Below are 20,929 nucleotides of genomic sequence, written 5' to 3'. Positions count from 1 at the left end.
TCATTACTACAGGGCAGAATTACTCCCAATAATAAGTGAGAGTAGAGAACTTTAGAAAGGATTAGAAAATTGGTGTCGTATTTTAATAACATGCATCTACATAAAGTTGGGTTGTTGCAGGCAGCATGGCTGGATGAAACAGGAACTGGATTCACTGAGATACAAAACATTTGTTACAACTCTTTGAAATAAAAAATATTTTTAGTAAAAAAGGCAAACTACTTTGGACTTTCAAAAGCCTGAAATATTTAAAATATTTTGAAAATAAGCTTGCAACAAATAATTTGAATTCAATATATATTCTAAAACGTTTACATACCATTTCTGACAAACTTGAGAAGTACTTTCTGCTCTTTGAGTTTCATACAATTCTTATGCAAAGCAAGAGTCTATTAACACCTACAATTGAGTCTGCTCCAACAGAATTATATTCTGCTACACAGATTTCTGATTAGAAGAGGATATTCTCTTCAGAAGTAAAAGAATACATATGACTCATTGACACTACCGATACCAGCCTTTCCTCCAGACATCTAGACTGAAAAATTGAAACCAGACAGACAGCATGTTGACCTTATGGTTATAAAATGCAATCTTTATTGTCCCATACGTAACGTTCCTGAAAAACCCAACCATCCAAGCAACATTCCCACAGCAGCCTGCAATCCTAACTTCAAGATTCACGTTATGCGTTGCTGCAATCTATCTCGCACACTCATGTCCCTGGCTGGGAACAGCGTATGGAGAGACGCAGGTCAGGTGGCAACTTTGGATCGAAGATTTAAGCTTATTTAGACATTCCTGCTGCTTTGGATGTGGATATTATATTCCATGACCAAATGGATGCATGACAAAAAGCAGACCAGTGGAAGGCGAAGCTGGCTCAATTATGATCTAAAATCCTTCAAAAATCATAACCAGTCTTTTTGTGCTTTAGACAGTGATAGATGTGAATATGTACTTATATTCAGACCTCCATACATCATATACAAATACACAAATTATTACATTCTGTTATATGGACTAGAAGTCAACAGCTTTAGCACTTTAGAAATCTTGCCTACACACATCCTTATCTTCATGAATGAACCTATAAATGCAAATATACATTTTAACTGCTCTTTGGCAATCTCTGCATGAATTTACTAATATTTTAAGACAGGGACTCATCATTAAGAATAGAAATGTCTTGATACTAGGTGCTTCCCTTAACACCATTTAGAGATTTTTACGCACGCGAAAAGTTTCAGGAAGAGTGATGGGAAACTGTAAGCAAAGCCAACAATGAAAGCCCCACGAAGCCTGGCTTCTCTACCCAGATGGAGGTGGGAACAGGGGACCCACACAAGCATGAGCCCTTCACCGACCCTGGATTCAGGTAAGGAATGATAAATAGTCAATTGTTCCTCTACTGTCCTTTGAAAGAAAGAAGAGACAAGAAAGCGGTGAGAAATTGGGAGCACTGGTCATCACAGATTTACAACACTCAAACTTGCAGAACTAGCAGAGAGGAGAGAGCATCCCTCTCATCAAGGCAGGGATCAGGAAGGAAAAGTTTTCTGTAGAAACCAGCACTCCAGTACAACTTCAAAATTGTGAACCTCTAAGAAAAGATGAAGAAGGAAAAAAAGAGAATCTTACACTGGAAGTTCTCATATCTCAATTAAAGAGCCCATTTGCTCCTGTTTCTGATTGATGACAAACAAAAAGTACATTCATTACACAGACCACTGCGAGTGAAAACCAAGGTATGGTCTTAATTAAATTTCAAAATATAATCAGAATGTCATTAACAAATTAGCAGTGTAGCTGGGTAAATGGCAATTGTGTAGGCCTAAAATAAATAAATAAATAAACAAACACACACAGGGACTGTTAAAATGCTGGTATTTATCTGCCTCTGGCACAATCTCACCCTACTTCAGCTTCCTCAGTCTTTCAGAATTTGCACGTGACACATTTCAGTTAGATACACAGTTCTCACCATCCAGTTATTTACATAACAAGAAATGTGCAGGCATATAAAATATAATATATTTTGAGACTGGAAGACAGACAGTTTCTGCCTCTGAAAAGACAGACCCTTTTTTTTTAAGCCTTCCCAATAAATCAGTTTTCCAGTGCATTCCTTTGGGAATTCAGTGACAGCAACATGAAATGCAAGATCAGCAAATTATTAAAATACTGATGTAGTAACTCACAGCCAAGCAACTAATGAGCTGTAAAGTTCACTTCTAAAAGCAGGACACTCATATATTAAGCACCATCCACCGTATTTTCTCTGTTCATTATAAATATTAATTTAGAGTTGGAAGGTGAGCGATGCAAAATAAAAAGCATCTCTGATGGCTTCTGATAACATTGCTTTTAAGAACCACATTTCTTCGGAACAAAATATAGTAACTACGAATGCAACTTTGCCAAGTTTGGTATTAAAATGTATTTTAGTGTCATAACGAATGCCAAATTAAGCCACTGACAAATCAGCAGGAGACAGATGACTTTCAATTTGCCGCACAAACTGAACTCCTACCCACTTTGCAAAACCAATCCAAAATTATCATAAAGACTATTTTAAAAAGGTAAAAATATGGAAACCATCGATCATTCACATACGTAACATTGATAATGAAATTCCTTCAAAGAAAACAAACACCAAGTGTTTACTCCAGTGCACAACATTATAAGTTTCATCCGTCACAATGTGCTTGTCCCCTCCAACAAACAAAGGCACCATAGTTTGTGGAAATGCTGACGAGCAGAAGAAACCAGCTGTGTATTAGTGAGGTTTCTTCTGCCAACAAACTTGCCATTTATTTGTGGGGCCTCAAAGTCTCAAAGCAGAAGTGGACACAACACAACAGCCTGTACTGTATAAAACAGAGAAGACAACATCAGTGCTGCAGGGAACAGGGTTTCCAGAACAGGTACTTCAGTGACAGGGAGAAAACTACCACAAACGCAGTAGATGACACGATCAAACACTTACCTCTCTTCTTTTGAACTTTAGAATGCTTTGTACTTAGCAAAGATATGCATATTGAACCTGACTGATAATTTACCCGAGACTGTTTTAAAGTGGAGGCTAAATAAAAACTGGAAGAAGATGCTAATAAAGCTACAGATCTGTTGTTTCAGAAAGTAACATAGCAAACATTTCTTTCAAGCATATTAGAAGCCAAAGCACATTAATGTGCTTCTCCAAAGAGCACCATATTTTAGCAAAAGCTATATTGACAAACTTGTAAGACTTGGTATTTGCTCTGACTTACACAGAAATTGTTGAGAATGGAACAGATAACTCAGTAAAACATACTATAACGAATCTCCTACATGGAAATTAGAAATTTAATTATCTGTATAGTTAAACCAATAATTCTGTTAATGTAGTTGATGTTAATCTCAGTAAATTTACCTAAGACCAGATAGATGGCAACAAAAAAAAGCCAATAAGAAAGAAATCAGCACACTAAAATGGGAAATAGATTGAGATTGCCAGCATGACGGCAGACAGAGTGAAGAAGCAAAAAAGAATAAAAACGCTTATTTCAAGGATATATTCTCCGTATTTGGGAAAGAATTATTTACCTGTAACTGTTCTCAGGAGATGCACGGAGGTAATATAACACCAGGGCCCCTATGTCTCTTGCTCAAAGCTGGTAAGAAACCTGCAGAAGGCATTACTGCCTTTTTTCTGACCTGCTAATACCACTCCTAAATTATTATGCTTCTTCAGAAAAAAATAAAACAAAAAAACCTCCCCGCTGTAACACCAAAAAGCATGACTTTTTTCAGCCTGTGAGTCACAAATGCTTAATTCAAAAAGCTGACAATAACATGCTGCAGCACAAAGGACTTTTTAATAGAAGCTTTAAGAGCATCGGATTCCTCCTGAATCTGATTACTACATGTAATGAAGCTGCAATGAAGTTGATCTCCCTCTGACATAATTGAAAAAGTCAAATACAATTGTTCCTCAATGTACTATCAGGACTCTGAAAAAGACTACTTGAACACATTTTCCTAAATGGGGAAGCTCAGTCTGCAGAGGGATACAGGTAACCCTTTTCTATTTCACCTGGATGACTGTCTAGCCATCTTTTCAGAAGCTAGGATATTAGGGTAGCTAGGATATTAGTGTCGACATCCTAGATCTCTGACATACAAGAGGAAATAGCAACTTCTTTGGATCAAAAATATCACCGTGATGTTCATTCACAAATAATATTCTTAAAAGCTTTTGTAGAAAAAGAATGTTTCAATTTTCTCTTCATAATTCATTTTGCCCTTTTAAAATTTCCTGACAATCAGAAAAGATGACTGCAATTTTCTTTTCTTTAGGTTTACATTTCTTTAGATACTTGGTGTGTGGTAGTTTCAAATTCTGGTTTTCATTCTTTTTTGGAATTAAAATGATCTTAAGTTTCTGAATCTCCACAAGACACAGATTCTGGATATTTTACTCTTTAAATCTCAAGGTCTTCCCATGCTCAATCAGTTTTTAGCTTAAAAATACATTAGGGTAGACCAAGAAAGCCTTCCCACACTATTGCATTGTGCTCTCTCAAACATTAATGCATTACTACATAGCATTTGAACACACAGCCCAGGCTTCTTTACTTTTGACAACTCTCAAATCAGGATCACTTCACTCACTTGAATGATTTATTTCTTCTAATATCAAATGGAACAAAGAGAAAGGAAGCAAAGTATTAATAATTAAAAGCTAGATGTGGAAACCAAAAATCGTAATTCTACAAACGCTCACTCCAATGAACTAAGGCTCTGTCAGGCACAGCTCCTCATATCCTGAATGCTCAAAGTCTCAAAGGTGGTCAGAAAGATCAATTTTCCATTTTGCAGAAACCTGGAAGCCACTATTACAAAAGGGTATCTGTGGAACAACGCACTTCTTTTAAATGAGGAGTTGTCAGGATGACATGATATGACTGCAAGTATTTTGCAATGAACAAAACAGCAACCTCCAGGGAACGACGCCAGTCAGCAGTAAAGGGAATTAATGGTTAGAGGCAGCACATTTAGTTGCAGCTTTCACTGTAGCAACAGCGTGCAACAATCCATCCTTGCTCTAGCAGCCTTGGAGGTTCAAACTACCAAAGGGCTTGCCAATCTTACTAGAAGCATATGGCTAAGAATAATGTTTTTGTGTAAGTATCTTTCAAAAAACAAAAACCAACCAACCAACCCTACTGCCCTCCGCTGCCCCCCCCCCAAAAAAAACAAACAAACAACAACAACAAAAAAAACAACACTTATTTTCAATTCTCTATCTCCAGCCTTTCCTGCAAAAGGACAATTACTAAGACTTACCTCTGGGTACTTCAACTTCAAAGTTTTATGCATTTCCCGAAAACGACTGTACCGCCTGAATACTGTCCACGTCTCATCCAGGACTGTTATCTGTATCAGATAATATAAAAAGAAAAATCAGAAGTAAAACCACACAGCATACTACACAAGACACTGTGCAGTATACAAGGTTATCAGATTAAAATGGGTGATTTTAGTTTCCTTAAATTCCATAGGCTTTTATAGGTTTACTTTTTTTTTTTTTTTATTACACTGACAGAGTATTTTGTTTTGTTTTGTTGTTTTTAAAATAAGGATAACTGATTGCAAATTTAAAAACTGAACACACGTATTCCACATTCCAGAGTGGTTTGACAAGTCTGTAAACACATTAAAATATCCCCAATCACTCCTTGGTGCAGTTATGACGCTCACAGCATTACAATCAGTGGGTGTTCCACTAACGAATATCACCCAGCACGAGTGTAGTGTAGCCTCTCTGTATGTTCATATAAACTCCTATATTCTCATATGTGTATGCATACATGTATATAGAGATACACACAAATACATTAAATACGTTTCTCATACACACAGTTCATTACCATGTAGAACGTCGTTCCAATTTGTATGGTAAACATATTATATATATAAACATAGACATATAAATATACATACATATATATATAAACCTATATATATAGGTTTTCAGTAGAAGATATTCCTTGAAAATACTCTGGGCCTGTATCATCAGTATGTTGATGAAAATCCCATTTATACAAGAAAATTCATTAAAATTAACAGAAATGTTCCTGTGAAAAAGCACATAGCAACTTCCAAAGAGGAAGGCAATCCAACTACCCACATTTGCCATCAGTTATATACCAAAACCTCACTGGAACTGCAAAAGTGAAATAAAAATTTCAGTAAAAGAAAATTTTTTCACTGCCTGAAATTAGGTGTAATGAAGGAAATCTCTAAGTGGGTCATAAAAGTGATATGACTGGAGCCTTTGATTTTACAACAAAGCCCTTCTGTAGCTCTGATGATCCAAGGCTATCACGAAACGATGCTACAGGGAGAGGTGGGCATTTTTCTACACTGACTAACATGGCTGGAGAAAAATAGCTGGCATTGCCTACACCTGAAAGCTTGTTGTTGTTGTTTTTTGTTTTGTTTTGTTTTTGTTTTTAAATCCAATGGGCCTAATATAAGATACGGCCTCTGTCTAGCAACAATTTTGCATGTGAAGATCAAAAACAAGTATGTTCATAAAATGCATTTTACAAAGACATGGGCTTGGCTTTTAATAATAAAGTGACTCCTAAAAAGAACAGACAGCTCCCTCACTGCTGAGCATATCACAAAGTTACAGGGTTATGGAAAGCGGGAATGGACCAGGATAACTAAGTAGGATAAAATGAAAGTGGGACAAGAAAGCCAGAGGAAGCCAGCAACCAAGGAACATTGCTGACAGCTGCTAACTCAGGCTTTCAACAAGCCGATCTCTGGTACACCCTTCGCCATTTCTTCTGCCCTTGTTGGGGCATACAGAACAGTGAAACTGGGAGAAGTGCTTTGGAAACCAAAACATATTTTGTCATATGACATCAGCAACCAGGTTTTGTTTTGTTTTCCAATTTTTAGCTAAAAAGATACGTAAACAAAACTGGACTTCTCAAAATATACATTTGCTTTTCACAAATAGCAGTTGGACTAGATGATCTTGGAAGGTCCCTTCCAACTGAACTAGTCTGTTCTAAAGCGTATGTTTTTCTAGCATATCTCCTCAATGCAAATTCATCATTTCTGATAAAATTCATCTTTCATGTCACCAATAAACTTGACTGCTACTAGGATGTCTGCATGATGGTCTATACTCCCTCATAAAAAAAAAATCATGCAGTTTCCCTCCCTCAGTAGACTGTTAGCAATGTCTCAAGCCTTACAAATCAAGTGAATGGATTTAACATGCATAGGCAGGTTTAACTACAAACAGAGTAGCGATTCAGGAATATGCATGCTAGGCTGATCTTGATTAACCTATTAACCATTTTGTTCTGAGTAATTACTCAGAACTCAGTAAAGCGCTTTGTGACTTAAATGTTCAAGTAAACATTAGCATGCGACGGATAATCATAAAATAAAGATGCGACTCATTATTTCTGCTTTGCTTTAATTCTGTATTGCCAACTGAATTGTGAAATTCTGCTGTGATGGATTTCATTTGTACACAGTGTCAATGCAGAAGTGACCTCTTTTTTCCCTAGAGTTTTCACAGAAGCGTGCCTTTAGGGGAGCAGTCTAGCACAACACATCCACGAGTCTTCCAGCTGCAAAGCCTGGGGAAGGGCAGGTATGTCAGCTTGCCAGCGAAGTCGTGTGTGCATGACAGACGTCTAGGCAATGGGGCAGTGTCAAATTTATCTAACTGCCTGCAGCCGATTTTATTAAACTTCTTAAGGGAAGCTAATAAATACAATTGTTTTAACTACCTCTTCAGGAATACTTGTTAGAGCTGCACAGGAAGGAAAACAGCAAAGCCACAGACAGATCTGCACTGCCTAGAGCCTGATGCTTGCTCTCTAGAGCGTTTGGTGGCTTGGCTCGACTTGGTTCCCTTCGTCCTCTTCATTTACTTTCCCACTTCGTGTATGAGACTAGCAAGTAAACACACTCCAAAATTTTATTGTTGCTAATGATGGTTTTTTCCCCTTTGTTCAGGTGAGATGCCATTAGCCATTCTCCCCTTCCATACCGCAGATATTACTGGAAAATGAATTTCAAAGCTTAACAAAATCTTAGCCATTCCCCAAAGCTCCACAGTAATGTTGTTATTAAAACAGATGGGACCAAACTCCACTCATATAAACAGGAGAATAATAGTGCACACGACACAGCAGTAACATTTCTAGAACACGGTCTTTTAATCCTACAGCTGATATAGCCAGTTTGGTCTGGGATTCCTTTCCCCCTATTTAATAAAGATGTATGACAGATAATATAAACTCTGTACATATGGGACTAGGACAAATGTAGATCTTTTGAACAATACCAAGTAAACTAAATTTGGATAGCCATTGACTTTTTATTTGTAATTTACTAGCAGTTAAAGTATTTTCTTAATTAAAATATGCACAGTTGAGTAAATCTGCAAGATGTTTTGAAATCATTCTTATCTGGACACTTATGCGATCTATGAATACAGCATATGAAAATCTAGAACTTGCAATGTACTAAGGAATTTATCCAGACCCGTTTCTTGGAACTTTTTTTGATCAATCTTTAAATATGTTAGTTCAATTGTGTTGAGGGAAGGCTGGGCTTTTTGTTTGGTTGGTTGTTGTTATTTTTGTTGGTTTGTTAGTTTTTTTCTAATTTAGGTCCACATAGGGCATGCATCTTTTCCTTTAAGAGCTGTGTAATAATGAGCACTGTTTCTGCTTTACTCCAAAATTCTACAATAGCTCATAGAGCTCAGGAGAAAACAATGACCAAAAATATCAACATGCTGAGCAGACCCACCACAGCACTTGGCTGAATGGATCTGGAAAACAAAACAACACTGCTTTGGGGTGCATCTGCCCGGATCTTCTGTAGAGAACACATCAACAATGACTGAAAGACTTCAAAACACAAGAAAAAGACAGTTTTGATGAAATATCAAACAGGATAAAGAAAATGAAAGGAGTCACAACAACTAGGGAAAGCTGAATAAAAATGAGAAGGCTTATATATGCAGAACTTTGGTTCTTGTCAAAGGACCCCCTGCAGGGCTGTGCTTGATTCCTGGCTTGGCTTCCATCACCTGCCCTCAGGAGACCTTCTTGTGTCTTCGAGCTGGAGGTTCCCCCTTCCCTACCACCTTGCTGCTCCTTCTGCCTTCCAAACGTGCTGTCTGTAACCAGAGGTACTCTCTGAAACAGATGCCAACAATCTTTACAATGTAGAAAATCTTCTCAAATGCTGTTTCTGCTGTGGCCTTGCCTGAATATTCTGTGTATCACAGCAACATGAGAGGAAGAGAAGAACATAAGAACAGTGTTCTGGTATTCTAATTCAGGTCTATGATAACTATGTTTAGATCTGATTAAGTTACCACTGCTTCAGCACGTCTTTAAAGACTGCATATAAAACTGTTGCCCAAATGGAAGTTTATTTGGAAATTTACCCATTAATATTGAATATTTAATAGCAGATCATAAACAGCTCCACGATTTCTCTCGCTGTAAAAGAAGGTGCTAACTTAAATCTAATAAAGAATGTTTTTGTTTCTATTTCAAATTCTCTCCTATAGGTTCTCATGGGCCTTGCTCAATATCTTGAAATCTGACATATCCATTGAAAGAACACGAGTGGACAGAGCACCTTGCTGGCTCATTCTCAAAGGTTATATATGTCTAGATGGACAAGATGCTGCACCTGCACTAAAATTATTTTTGGATGGTATATCAGGGTTGGAAGACTTATGAACTGACCGCAACACTGCTAAGAAGTGTAAAACTTATTCCCACTCTTTTAGCATATTAGATACGTTTTCACCTCTTATATACTACTTCATGTCCTGAGAAGAAACTTACATAGAATATTTTTCAGATTTGTTCCTCTATACAGCAATAAGCCAGCATTTATCTACAACGATTAGAAACATCTGCTGATGGAAAAACGCATCTGAGATATGTATGAGATATGATTCAAAGGTTTGGGGACCGTCTTACAATGCAACTCCATCATCTCTTGACTCTTTGTCGGGTAACTCTGTTGTTACATGCAAACAGGTCAGCTACCCATATTTCCAACAAGAGCAACCTTGGTAAAGAAAGCTCATTTGGATAGCGGCAAAGGGAATGAGATGAACACCACCCCAGCTCCTTCCCGAGACTGACGTACAATCTAATATGCCATCACCTGAAAATTAACTTGAGCAAAGTAAAGCAGGGCTAAAACAAGGAATTATTTCAACAACTGACACTGCACCCTGACCCGTCAAGAAGGGGTGAAAGAGGTACACATTCTTTCCTCCCTGCCTGTAGAAAGACAGATCAGAGATATAAGCTCTGCTAGGAAAACATTTCACATAGAAAAGTTTGTGGAAGCTCTGCAGATTGTAGCTTGGAGCCAAATCCTGACCACAGCAAAAGCAGCCCAGTGTAACATAGATCTGGAGGCAAATGAAAAGCAGCATACACAGCTGATCGATTTGTGTAAGGGAATAACTGTAAGAAATATTCCAAAGACTGCCAAATTAAGGTCCATAGGAGCTGCAATAAAAATATTGCTCTAAGGAAGTTGATAGCAATGGAATACAATTGTTAAAGTGATAGCCCATTCCCTACTCTGTATGTCATCATTTCCTTGCTACGAACTTCATCAAAGCAGTTATTTAAGCAGCAGTTTCTTTCATAGGCAGCCTAGAAATGGCACAGGAGAAACAGCAAGATGATACTGACGAGTACGACACAAGAGAACAGCCGCTCCATATACACTGCTCTCAGCCACAGGATTGCATCTGGTCATTCCATGCCATCAGAGGTCAGTCTGCAAGCCTTGCTCCTCATGGCAACAAAACACAAGCAACTGCTGAAGCCTAGTTTCGTAAGCACTTGTACCTGTTCTTGAGACATCATCCTGTTCTTTTCTAGTTAAGAATCACACTCCTTTTAAATTTTTCCCCGTTACCTTTCCTTCTGAATAAGTTCAAGTCTTCCTTCATATATTCTTTAACTATCCCTCTATCCCAGGACATTGCACATGCTTCTGTGGGTTTTAGGGATGAAGGAAAAGTACTTGGAAAAGAAATCCACTGATTGTTACTAAAAGTACAAAACATTTTTTTATTTTTTTTTACCTTTACTAACCATTATCCAGTTTTGTAAATCTTATCTGCTGAAAATAGTTGGCAACTAGAACAGTTCTTGGGAAAGTTTCACATGCACTTACTTTTTTCTCATCATCTCTGATGGCTATTGGGCTTTTACTGGCCCCAGCAAAGTCAACACTCAGAAGGCAGAAGGAAGTATTCCATCCACAAACAGTGCAGTGTGTTTCAAGGTGAAAATTTAATTAGCATAAACTGAGCTAAAATTGACCATCTTAATGAAAGACTTTGCGAAAGAGACCATAAGCATAGCTCAAAAACAGTCTTGCACACTATGAAGGCAGGTCACTCCAACTTTCACCACCTAATGAAGCATCTGGCAGTACATTCAGTGAAGAAGGCTGCCAATTCAGTCTCTGATGCCATGTACATCAGTTATGCTATGTGTCCACATGCACTCAGAGCACATTTCCAATTAGATTTCACATCTTGCTTTGAAAAAATACTGGCTTAGTACCAGAGGAAACATAATGAATATGCATTTTTTCCAGCATTTCTGCACAGGAGATTAGCTGAGAAAGACACTAGAATGGAGGGGAAACAGATAACAGTTTGGAGAAGGGAGACCTATTGTAAATTAAGAATCAGAACAACCAAGGGCCAGAAATGAAATGAACTTTTGTTGTGGATAAGTGAAAAATACTTAAATTAGGCTCTCATTACTACAGGTAAGTATTTCAAGTCTAATAATTTTCTATACCTTCCGCTTACATCTCAGTAAGACCTGGAAATTTCCATCCCAAGAGCCTGACCACCAACTTGCTGCATACAACTGATCCATTTGGAAAATACTTGTCTTGAGAGTATCCTGTATTGTGCATGCCCCATTATCACAACCCCTCATATTTCACAGTACTGAGGCCACTTAGACAAAGGACAAAAATTGCACATTTGGAATACATTTCCTTGGGGTTAGTAAGGTGATTTCTGGAATCTGGAGGTTCTCAGGTGTGTTTCCTATTGCTGGGTCCACCTTTGCTAACTGTGATGTTGTCAAAGAGAACACCAATGGCTGGACAAAGACAACTAGCAGCTAACTTTTTTAACGAAAAATTTTTCTGTTATTATTATTACTATGATGCTACTGTTGTACAAATACAAAACATTAAGGAGAAGCAACTGAAAAGCACTTACCTTTATTTCAAACTCATAGTGTTCATCCTTTCCCTGCCCACACAGGACATAGCGCGGAATACTAATTTTAATTGGGTCCTTTAGGTCATCTGGATTTGCTCCCAGAGAACGACAGACCATCCGCTTTCATGTGCATACCAAATAGGGAGAACAAAGGAAAACCAAAATCACTACGTAAAGAAGAAAAAAAAAAAAACCTTCACTAAAAACAAGAAAACATTCGCAGCCAGAAGAGCTGGGAGAAGAGAGCATGGAGGTGGCAGAAACTATTTTGAAAACGAAGGAATTATTTGAAAACAAATTGGATCTGCTTTTATAAGCAAGCCCTAGCATTTTGTTATGCATGAAAAATATGAGGTAAAATTCCTTTACAATATTGCTTACTCTTTCAAAAGGCATTTCCAGCTTAGATATCAAAAATAAAGAAAAACAGAAGACTTATTAACCCTCCTTGAAAAAATACATATATGAATCATGCCTTTATTTTTCATATGTATTTATATTAAAAAATCTGTTTCAAATATGCAAAGCTGCAGGGTATCTAGCCAATTAAGAAAGATCTTAGACAAATCTAAAGTCACTTTACAATTAAACAATAACCTAGTAATCCACTCTCAAAACAGTTTCCTACCATTTCCTTTAAATCTCATTATAGAAAACTCAAGTATGATAAGTTTACAATGTCTGAACAAAGCTGTGAAGAGTTACTTGTAACAAAGGTACATTGGTCTAACAGCCAGGTAGGATTTCTAATTGTGAAGTTTTGTCAACAATAAAATAATTTTGCAATTGAAAAGCTCAATGTTTTGCAGTGACAGTGTCCAAAAAGTAGCATAACCATTTGTAGGCAATAAAAGTAGGAACTGCCTTTTGGGAAGTCATCCACTAACTCAATTGAAAGTACTTGGTCTGAAAACCTTAATTGTACTTAAAGAAGCAACAACACCATTGCAAATATAAGTTAAAAAAAGTTGAAACACTATCACTTTAAACTTATGACCACGCTACATATTTGTTTTTAGTGATGCTATCCATCACTTCATCCATAACTGTATTCTCAACATTGACTTTCAGTAGTTTAGTAACTACCATGAGACATACTGCTTGGTCAAAATCCTTCAGTCTTGACCAATACTATCCAGAAATGTGAATGCGGTTCACAGTTCTGCTTCGTGACACTTGGCCTCTCTGTAGCAACTCTCGGTGACCAAGTACACGTTATACTTCATGATACTATTGAAAACAGCAGCAGTGAAATTGAAACCATGGGTAGATGCCCCTCTGAATGCTGTTACAGATAACTTTTTAAAATCCTCATCAGGTTATTGAGAAGACAGGTTATCTCATTATTTTGTTAGTAGTCAATTATAAATGTCATTTTCCTTAATGATAACATTAATAGTATTGGAAAAGAAAATACAAAGGAGGTGAGTTTTAGTTTCAATCAACTGATTTTAGCTAGAAGTTGTTTTCCACAAATATTCTTCCTTACTGAAAATTTAAAACAAAAAGGTTGGGTTTGAATGGATTTTTTTTAAACGATCTTTGTTTACATAACAAAATTTTTTCTTCCCTCCATTTTGCTCTTCTTTCACTTCTCCCCAAGTTACTAGCTTTTTCAAGTAAATCTCAGCTTTCCGGAGTGTACAAATGTAAGCACTTCTTTCCTTGGGGGAAAGAGGAGTTCATTGCCTTGACAACAATATGATCCATTTTAAAACAACAAGAAAACCATAAAGTCACTCTTAAAACCACCTCTGTCAACACATAATTTATTGGCAATCATTTTCAGGAAACTATTACAGCTAATAGAAGAATAATTTCAAACACAATGTATTGTGAAAAACATGTCCTAATACATTAAATAACTCTTTGATAGTGATAAACATCCATCATTATGGTATGTTTAATTTACAGTGGAATAAAAGATATTGAAGTCATTTTTTCCATAAAAATGCATAATATCTAGCAAGTTAGATTTCAAAACAAAGGAGAAAACCATGTTATCTGGAACATAACGTGCACAAACATTTTTTAAAATGTGGGGTATCATCTGAAAAGCAATTAGTTACAGTAATTGCTGTCATTTAGCAGCCTTGATTTAAGACCATCCTCACAGACAGTGCCACGCTTCAAGTTTACTTTCAGCAAGACTGAAGAAATGCCTTAACAGTGTGAGTAAGGGAGCCACTCTCTAAGTGAGCTGCTGTGATGTTCCACTCCAACACAACTGTCTACTCCATGGTCTGTGAGATATTTGTGTGTGTGTATATATATACATATATTTGTTGTTAAAAACAAAAACTATACATCAAAGTAAAATGACATATTTTGCTCTCATCTTTGGAATTGCTTTAGGTAGCATAAAGTTGTGATTTTTTTTTTTTTAAATCATAACACAACTTGCTATCCAAACCACCCTTCATCTTTCCAGCCACAACTTTCCCATCCAAAGCAAGTTATGTCCTTTTAAGCGTCAAGTGAATTACATTATCATGTCTTAATGTATGGTAAGAACAAATGGGAAACGTTCTTATACTAGTAGGGAGACTGAAGTCTAACTGTCTGGTAGAAGATTACACCTCTCCTGGCAATATGTTTACAGCATTTAGAATTTCAGATTAGATGCCACCATTTTTTCTGCCAAGGACCATCTTCCTCCAACAAGGCAGATGGCACATTCAAGCAACAGGATCCAAAGGTATTCAGCTCCCATTGCAAGGGAAAAAACAAAAGATGGGAAACAATGGCTTCTTTATTTTTTGAATATCGGCTAAGAGTAACAAGGAAGGAGTAACCTTTTACTGAGCTCGAGGCAAGCCTTGACAAGGGGAAATCTATTTTTTTTCAATAGTTTCATTATTTTTTGGTATGTGATACTAAAGAGCCAGAAAGAGATGCAGTCTCACAGCATCATCAACCCCACTGGTAAACATGAGAAAGTGAGGAAATTCAGGCCAGGTATCTGACACATTACATGGAGATGATTCTAGGATTAAATTTACTCCACCCTTCAGGCAGTATCCCCAGTTGCTAGCTATCCATTTAACATCACAAGAAACATGTACACAAATCATAAACCTGAAACGGCTGTCTTACTGTAGTTATAGTGATGTGACCAAAGGTCAACAAGCCAAAGCATAACGTCTGTTTACACCCTCTAACCTCCTTCATTTTAACATCACATTTTCCTTAAGCACTCATATCAAAGGACTGTAAGGCATTCTGTTCGTGAGAGTACAAGTTAACTGCCTGGACAAAGTAGATAGGAATGACTCAAAAAAGCCATATATTGTTTCTCTGCAAGAGAAGAGTGGGGTGGCGGGGTGTGAGGAGTGGAAATTGAAAAAGGGTATTGGATGTTCTCTCCGTTTTTGTTCGTCTGACTCACTGCTTCCATGTAGCCTACACTCTCTTGGCTGTAGGCAAAGGTGGGAAACCCAAGAGAAAAGAGAGGCGGTAAATCTACCAATCCCTGGTACCTCAGCCTACGTGACTTAAAATATGCCACACAACTCATTTTGCACTTGCGACAAACTTTAATCGAAGAGCATATTAATCCTAATGTGAAACTCTAAAGCAGAAAAGAATTGCCAATAGTGTTCTTCCCAAAACTGTAAGAATGAAAGCCATAAGCATCCTTACTATTAACACCACATAGTGGTGTACCATAGGCTTAAATGCACCTTATGGTTCAGACACATTTATTGCAAATGTTTTGAAGCATTGAGATCAAGGGCACGACATAGATGAGAAGCATAAAAAACAAAGATACTCAGAAAGATTAAGGAAAAGGCAATCAAGGAGGAATGGAGAAGACATTAATTAAGACGGATAGGAGATGGAGGAAGACAAAAACAACAGCCAAAATGGAAATCAGAAGACACAGCTGTAATTATAGTTTTGATCCAATACCACTTAAAACAGAACCATTTAATTTCCTCACCTTCCCAAGGAAATGTACATACAGCATATTAGAGACACACAAAAAGTAAGCAATCAAGTAATAATGATTTTTGGTAAGATGTGTGTACACATCTTTAAGGTATTCCCTTAAAGGCTCAAAGGACTCTTTTGCCTATTGATGGGAAAAAAAAAAAAGTATTTTATCAATATTCATTAGCCTCCTATTTTGAATGTATCTAAATGTATTTCGATTTCAACACCTAGTCAGATGCATAATTAGCCAAATGGCTTCTTCACTTGAACTGAATGTTAATTTCCAGATTTCCAATGGGATATGCAAACTGCTTTGAAGAATTGATGGGATGACTGTCATTTGAGTATTTATTTCTTTTTCACAGTATTTCAAAAAACCAATTCCTGAATCAGATCCAACCTTGCTCCTTCTAGAAAACACAAGCTCAATTTTCGTGAAATTCTCTTTGTCTGGCAAAACTACACATCGAATATCCTTCAAACTGTACAACTGAAGGCTGTCAAATTGTGATCGCTGGCATGAAGCATCCAAAAGGTTAGGTGCAGGATAAAAGATACTGTTTTCCCTTAGGAGACCTATATGAGTAGTTGTAAGAACCAGAGATCTATACACATTCTGCTTAGCACAGTCTATTTTCACAGTGGCATACAGCACTACTTGAATATCAGCTAACGAAGGTTTAATACATCCCATATTTTCATGGAGTAAGTACGCCAGATCGGCTAATATAGTTCTGAATTTACAGGTCAAAAGTACTCCATTTGATAAAACTAAGTCATTTACTTCTGACGTCCAGTCAAGTGACATCCGCATCAAATCATCTTTCAAGAGCTGATGATTTAAATAAACAGCATCCTCCGTTGTAGAAATCAAAATGCTCATTATGTCATGGCAAATTCTTTGAGTGTAGTGCTTGTTATAAGTAAATATTGTGAGCAAATCATCTTCGGCAGAAAGAAGACTCACACTCTGTCCAGCAAAGCCAACATGAATCTCCCTTATTGCGATGACTGGAACCTCATGAAATATTGACAAGGAACTCTGACAGATGTCTTGCTTGACTGATGAAACAACAACATATAAAACAGAGCTGAACAAGAGCAAGCAAGCAGGTTCTGGATCAGGATTTTTGCGATTGCTAACAGCGAGCCAAAAGATACCTTTCAACTCCTCCATACTAATACAAATTTGAGGTAGGGCACAGGTCAAAAATTCGAGCACTTTTTCCAGAGAACAGACCTGGAGTTTCAAAAAGACATCAGAAAAATGCAGAAATGTCTGTCTTAACACAAGACTATTTTCCAGCTCTTCATTTTTACAACCGCATACGCATCCTTCAGTGGGCTTTCTCACATGGGCATCCGAGATTCCTGTGCTTCCACACATCATGACATTCTCTTGCACAGGGGATTCAAGCTGAAAATTTTCAGTATGAGCTTTGGTGTCATCACTAGAGTGGGATACATCTTGATTCATATCAGACTTGAAGAATACATCTACTTGCAAGTTTCTTATAAGTGGCAGACGTTTTATTAATGATACCGCTTGTGCACATCTCTCACTTTTGTCACACAAACTTCCCAACTCCTTAATTTGTTTAGAAACCAAGGTACTGTTGAGCAGCTGTCTGCTTGTATCTTTGTAAAGGCAGGAAAGCTTACTGAAAACATATCCCAGACCATAGGCACTTTCTGGTCTGACATCCAAATGAGAACCTATCAAAGTGGAAGAGATCAAATCAGAGTTTTTTTCATTTGGAAGCTGAGAACTACTAGACTGGTCTTCCATTGCCCGTTGCTCTGTCTTAAATGGTCTGTTTTCTTTACAAGTTCCAGAGTGTATGTTAGACTGAGAAAAGACAAGGCATGATGTGCTGTTAAAACCAGCTTGCTCATTAGCACACATTAAGAATCCTAAAGGAGACAGCTGTTGCAAGTGGGAACAATCAGATTCAGCTCTTGAGCTGTCACAATCCTGAGAAGTAATTATTTTATTGTCAAAATGATTGAAATTTTCAAACTTGCAGAGTGAGTAAGCCACATTATTTAAGTCATGACTTGGTAAAGAAGTAGATAAAACGTTCTGATAAGGAATGTTCTTACTCTTTAAAGTATTACTACTTTCAGAGTGAGTTAAACTACTTTCAGTGTCACAGAGACAAGCAAAGCTCTCCTGTTCTGAATTACCCCTTTCATTCTCAAATGCCTTTTCTGATGTAAAGGGGAAGGAGATTCTTCCAAGCCTGGAAAAGAAATTCCACATCTCTGTATGTTCCTTCTGTCTGTTATGATCTGTTACTCCTGTGTTTTCTCCAAGCAACTCAGAAGCACATTTGTCATCTTTGGAAATAAATGGAAAGTCATAATGTGGCTGCCACTGTTGACTTTTCTGTTAAAAATGCCAAAAGAAGAAAACAAACGTCTTTAAAAGTCTTCTGATTTGAAAATTTCTTTAATTCAGATTTGATTTTGAGTACATTTGTACAATCATCCAAAATTTGTACAATTGCATAATCTCCCGAAATTAGAGAGAGAAAAATCAAACAAAACTGATTGAGGTCTGATTCAGGAATGGTTGATCTTCCCAGCCCACCACTGCTTTTCCTTTTTACAGTATCCATTTCACTTGGTTTGTATTTGTTTTACTCAAAAAACATGGGGAAGTCAAAGGACAATGCAGAAATGTATAAGACCTTTATTATTTTTCCACACATGCACAAAAAAGGAATCCTGTACTATCCAAGACCGTGCAAAAACAAGCACAAGATAATGTCAAAAGTCCAAGATAGTTTAAAAATAACAGTGGAAAAGTCCAAAAGAAAAAAAAAAGTCCAAATGAGAGGGGTTGCAGTCCTCCTCCTATTAAGGTTTAAATCCGTAAGGTTATTTAGGAATTACTCTCTGAGTCAAGTAATTAACAACACTTCAAACAAGTTAAGCAACTGAATACAGTGGGAGGGGTCTAAGCTCAGTTTAGGAATGCATGTAGTAATCCTTCATGACATTCAGGTAAATTTGCCCAATGCTACTGCTATCATCACAAACATCCATACAGTAGCGAGTTTACGATGAGTCACAAAATGTGTAGTGGTATTCTGAATTCAAACAATCTCCTTATTAAATGCTTTTATCCTCTAAAAATCAGGAAAGGGATACTGTTCCAAATCAAGATCATGACAAAGCAAGTAAGAAACATCCACAACAACAACACACCTTTCAAATAAGGAAAAAGCTGTGCCCAACCTAAAAAAAATCACTCTAATTGCAAGCTAGAAAAATAAATTGCTGTCTCTATTAGCCATTAATCTTGCTGTGAATTCAAAATTCTAATTATGCAGCTAAACATTAAGAAATTTAATTACAGGGCATGCCATAATTTAAGGCAACCACTTCATTCTAACAAATTATGACCTACCTCATACTTCAGCTTGCGCTGAACAGTGCCATTATTAAGTCTCTCATTATCCTAAGAAAAAAAAAGGTACAGGTTATTATTAAATAAAGTGCCTTTCTTGTGTAAGTTCATTTAAAAGTATTTATAGGAAGAGAGTTATTTTTAATAGCTAAAAATAACTGTTTTCTTACTTATATTTATTAAACCACTGGCATAGAAGTCAATCAAGCCAGTCCTCAGATGAATCAGATTATCAGTTTTTAAATGAGCATTTGTTTCCAGTGTAAACGGTTACAGTTCTTCTGAAGGAAATTTTATCCATGTATTTTAAAGCTATAAAATGAAAATCGTGATTCCACCTGCAAGCTTCTTATTACCATTTACATAATCCTCATTGAAAAGAACTGGAATAGAACATGATACAGCCACTAGAAAATATGAACAGCAAAATCTAAAACTGATAGCCCTGACTTACTGGTTGATTTTTTTTATTTATTTTTTTGGTAAGTATGCGCAGGAAAACATGAAAATTATTGAACAACAATAAAATCAGTGGTTACACACAGTACATCGAAGGTCAGGATTTCCTACCAGTCACTGCTCACCTTAAAACTTTCTGTAGACAAGAACAGGGTACCATCATTATCCTCAGCTTTATGATGAATATTTTGGAGCCTTCGCTGCACTTCTTGTTCAATAAAGGCATTTATCCTATAAGACATAGCAAAGCATGAAGCAAAATATATATATATATATATATATATATTCTTAGATAAAATTTAAGACAAGTTAAAAGACTCTCTGAAACACTTAGGAACCCTAAACACTGCATAACTCTTAATTGCTTAATTGTCAGGCTTAACATGAGACCATCTTTATCCCTCAAGGAATGTGGATTTTTGAGCAAGTGTTCATTTAACAGACAAAGGTTAACAAATTTGTTATCACAATTACACAATTCAATGGGCCACAGGTTAAGACACTGCTTTGCATAAAACTCTATGCACAAGTAGGAGTGAGGGTAAGACGGATGAGGAAGAAATAGAAGGCTGGGGTTGCATCTTTATTACTTAATGGTTTGTTTTTATCAATTTTGCAATGTAGGCAACTTTTGGTCTTCAAACAGAAAGAATGATCCAAAAGTTGGTATTAATGACTTCATGTATAAGTGTAAAAAGAACAAAGAGGAAAAATAATAGATTTTAAATAACTGTGGGCAACTGTCTTGTTAAAAAAGGCTTAATATGATTTACTTTGTCACTTTTACTGTACAT

General features: G+C 36.8%; 1 protein-coding gene across 7 annotated transcripts in view; it reads right to left on the bottom strand.

Moving 5' to 3' along the window:
• The window catches only part of KIF16B (kinesin family member 16B), a 140,057-nt gene that overhangs the window by 34,972 nt on the left and 84,156 nt on the right, over window positions 1–20,929 (bottom strand). For 4 of the 7 annotated variants that reach the window (XM_048060978.2, XM_048060979.2, XM_048060975.2 and 1 more), the window contains 4 exons: window positions 20,261–20,366; window positions 19,677–19,727; window positions 12,323–12,445; window positions 5,332–5,421 (listed from right to left, as the gene is read on the bottom strand). In XM_048060978.2, coding sequence (XP_047916935.2) covers window positions 5,332–5,421; window positions 12,323–12,445; window positions 19,677–19,727; window positions 20,261–20,366 — 370 coding nt within the window. Of the gene's footprint in view, window positions 1–5,331; window positions 5,422–12,322; window positions 12,493–14,080; window positions 18,651–19,676; window positions 19,728–20,260; window positions 20,367–20,929 lie in introns of those variants that run through there. The other 3 variants (XM_048060972.2, XM_048060974.2, XR_007162244.2) reach the window with 2 other exon arrangements.

The sequence above is a fragment of the Anser cygnoides genome, chromosome 3 (assembly GCF_040182565.1).
Source record: "Anser cygnoides isolate HZ-2024a breed goose chromosome 3, Taihu_goose_T2T_genome, whole genome shotgun sequence".
Lineage (NCBI taxonomy): Eukaryota > Metazoa > Chordata > Aves > Anseriformes > Anatidae > Anser > Anser cygnoides.
This window is presented reverse-complemented; position numbering and strand designations above follow the sequence as displayed.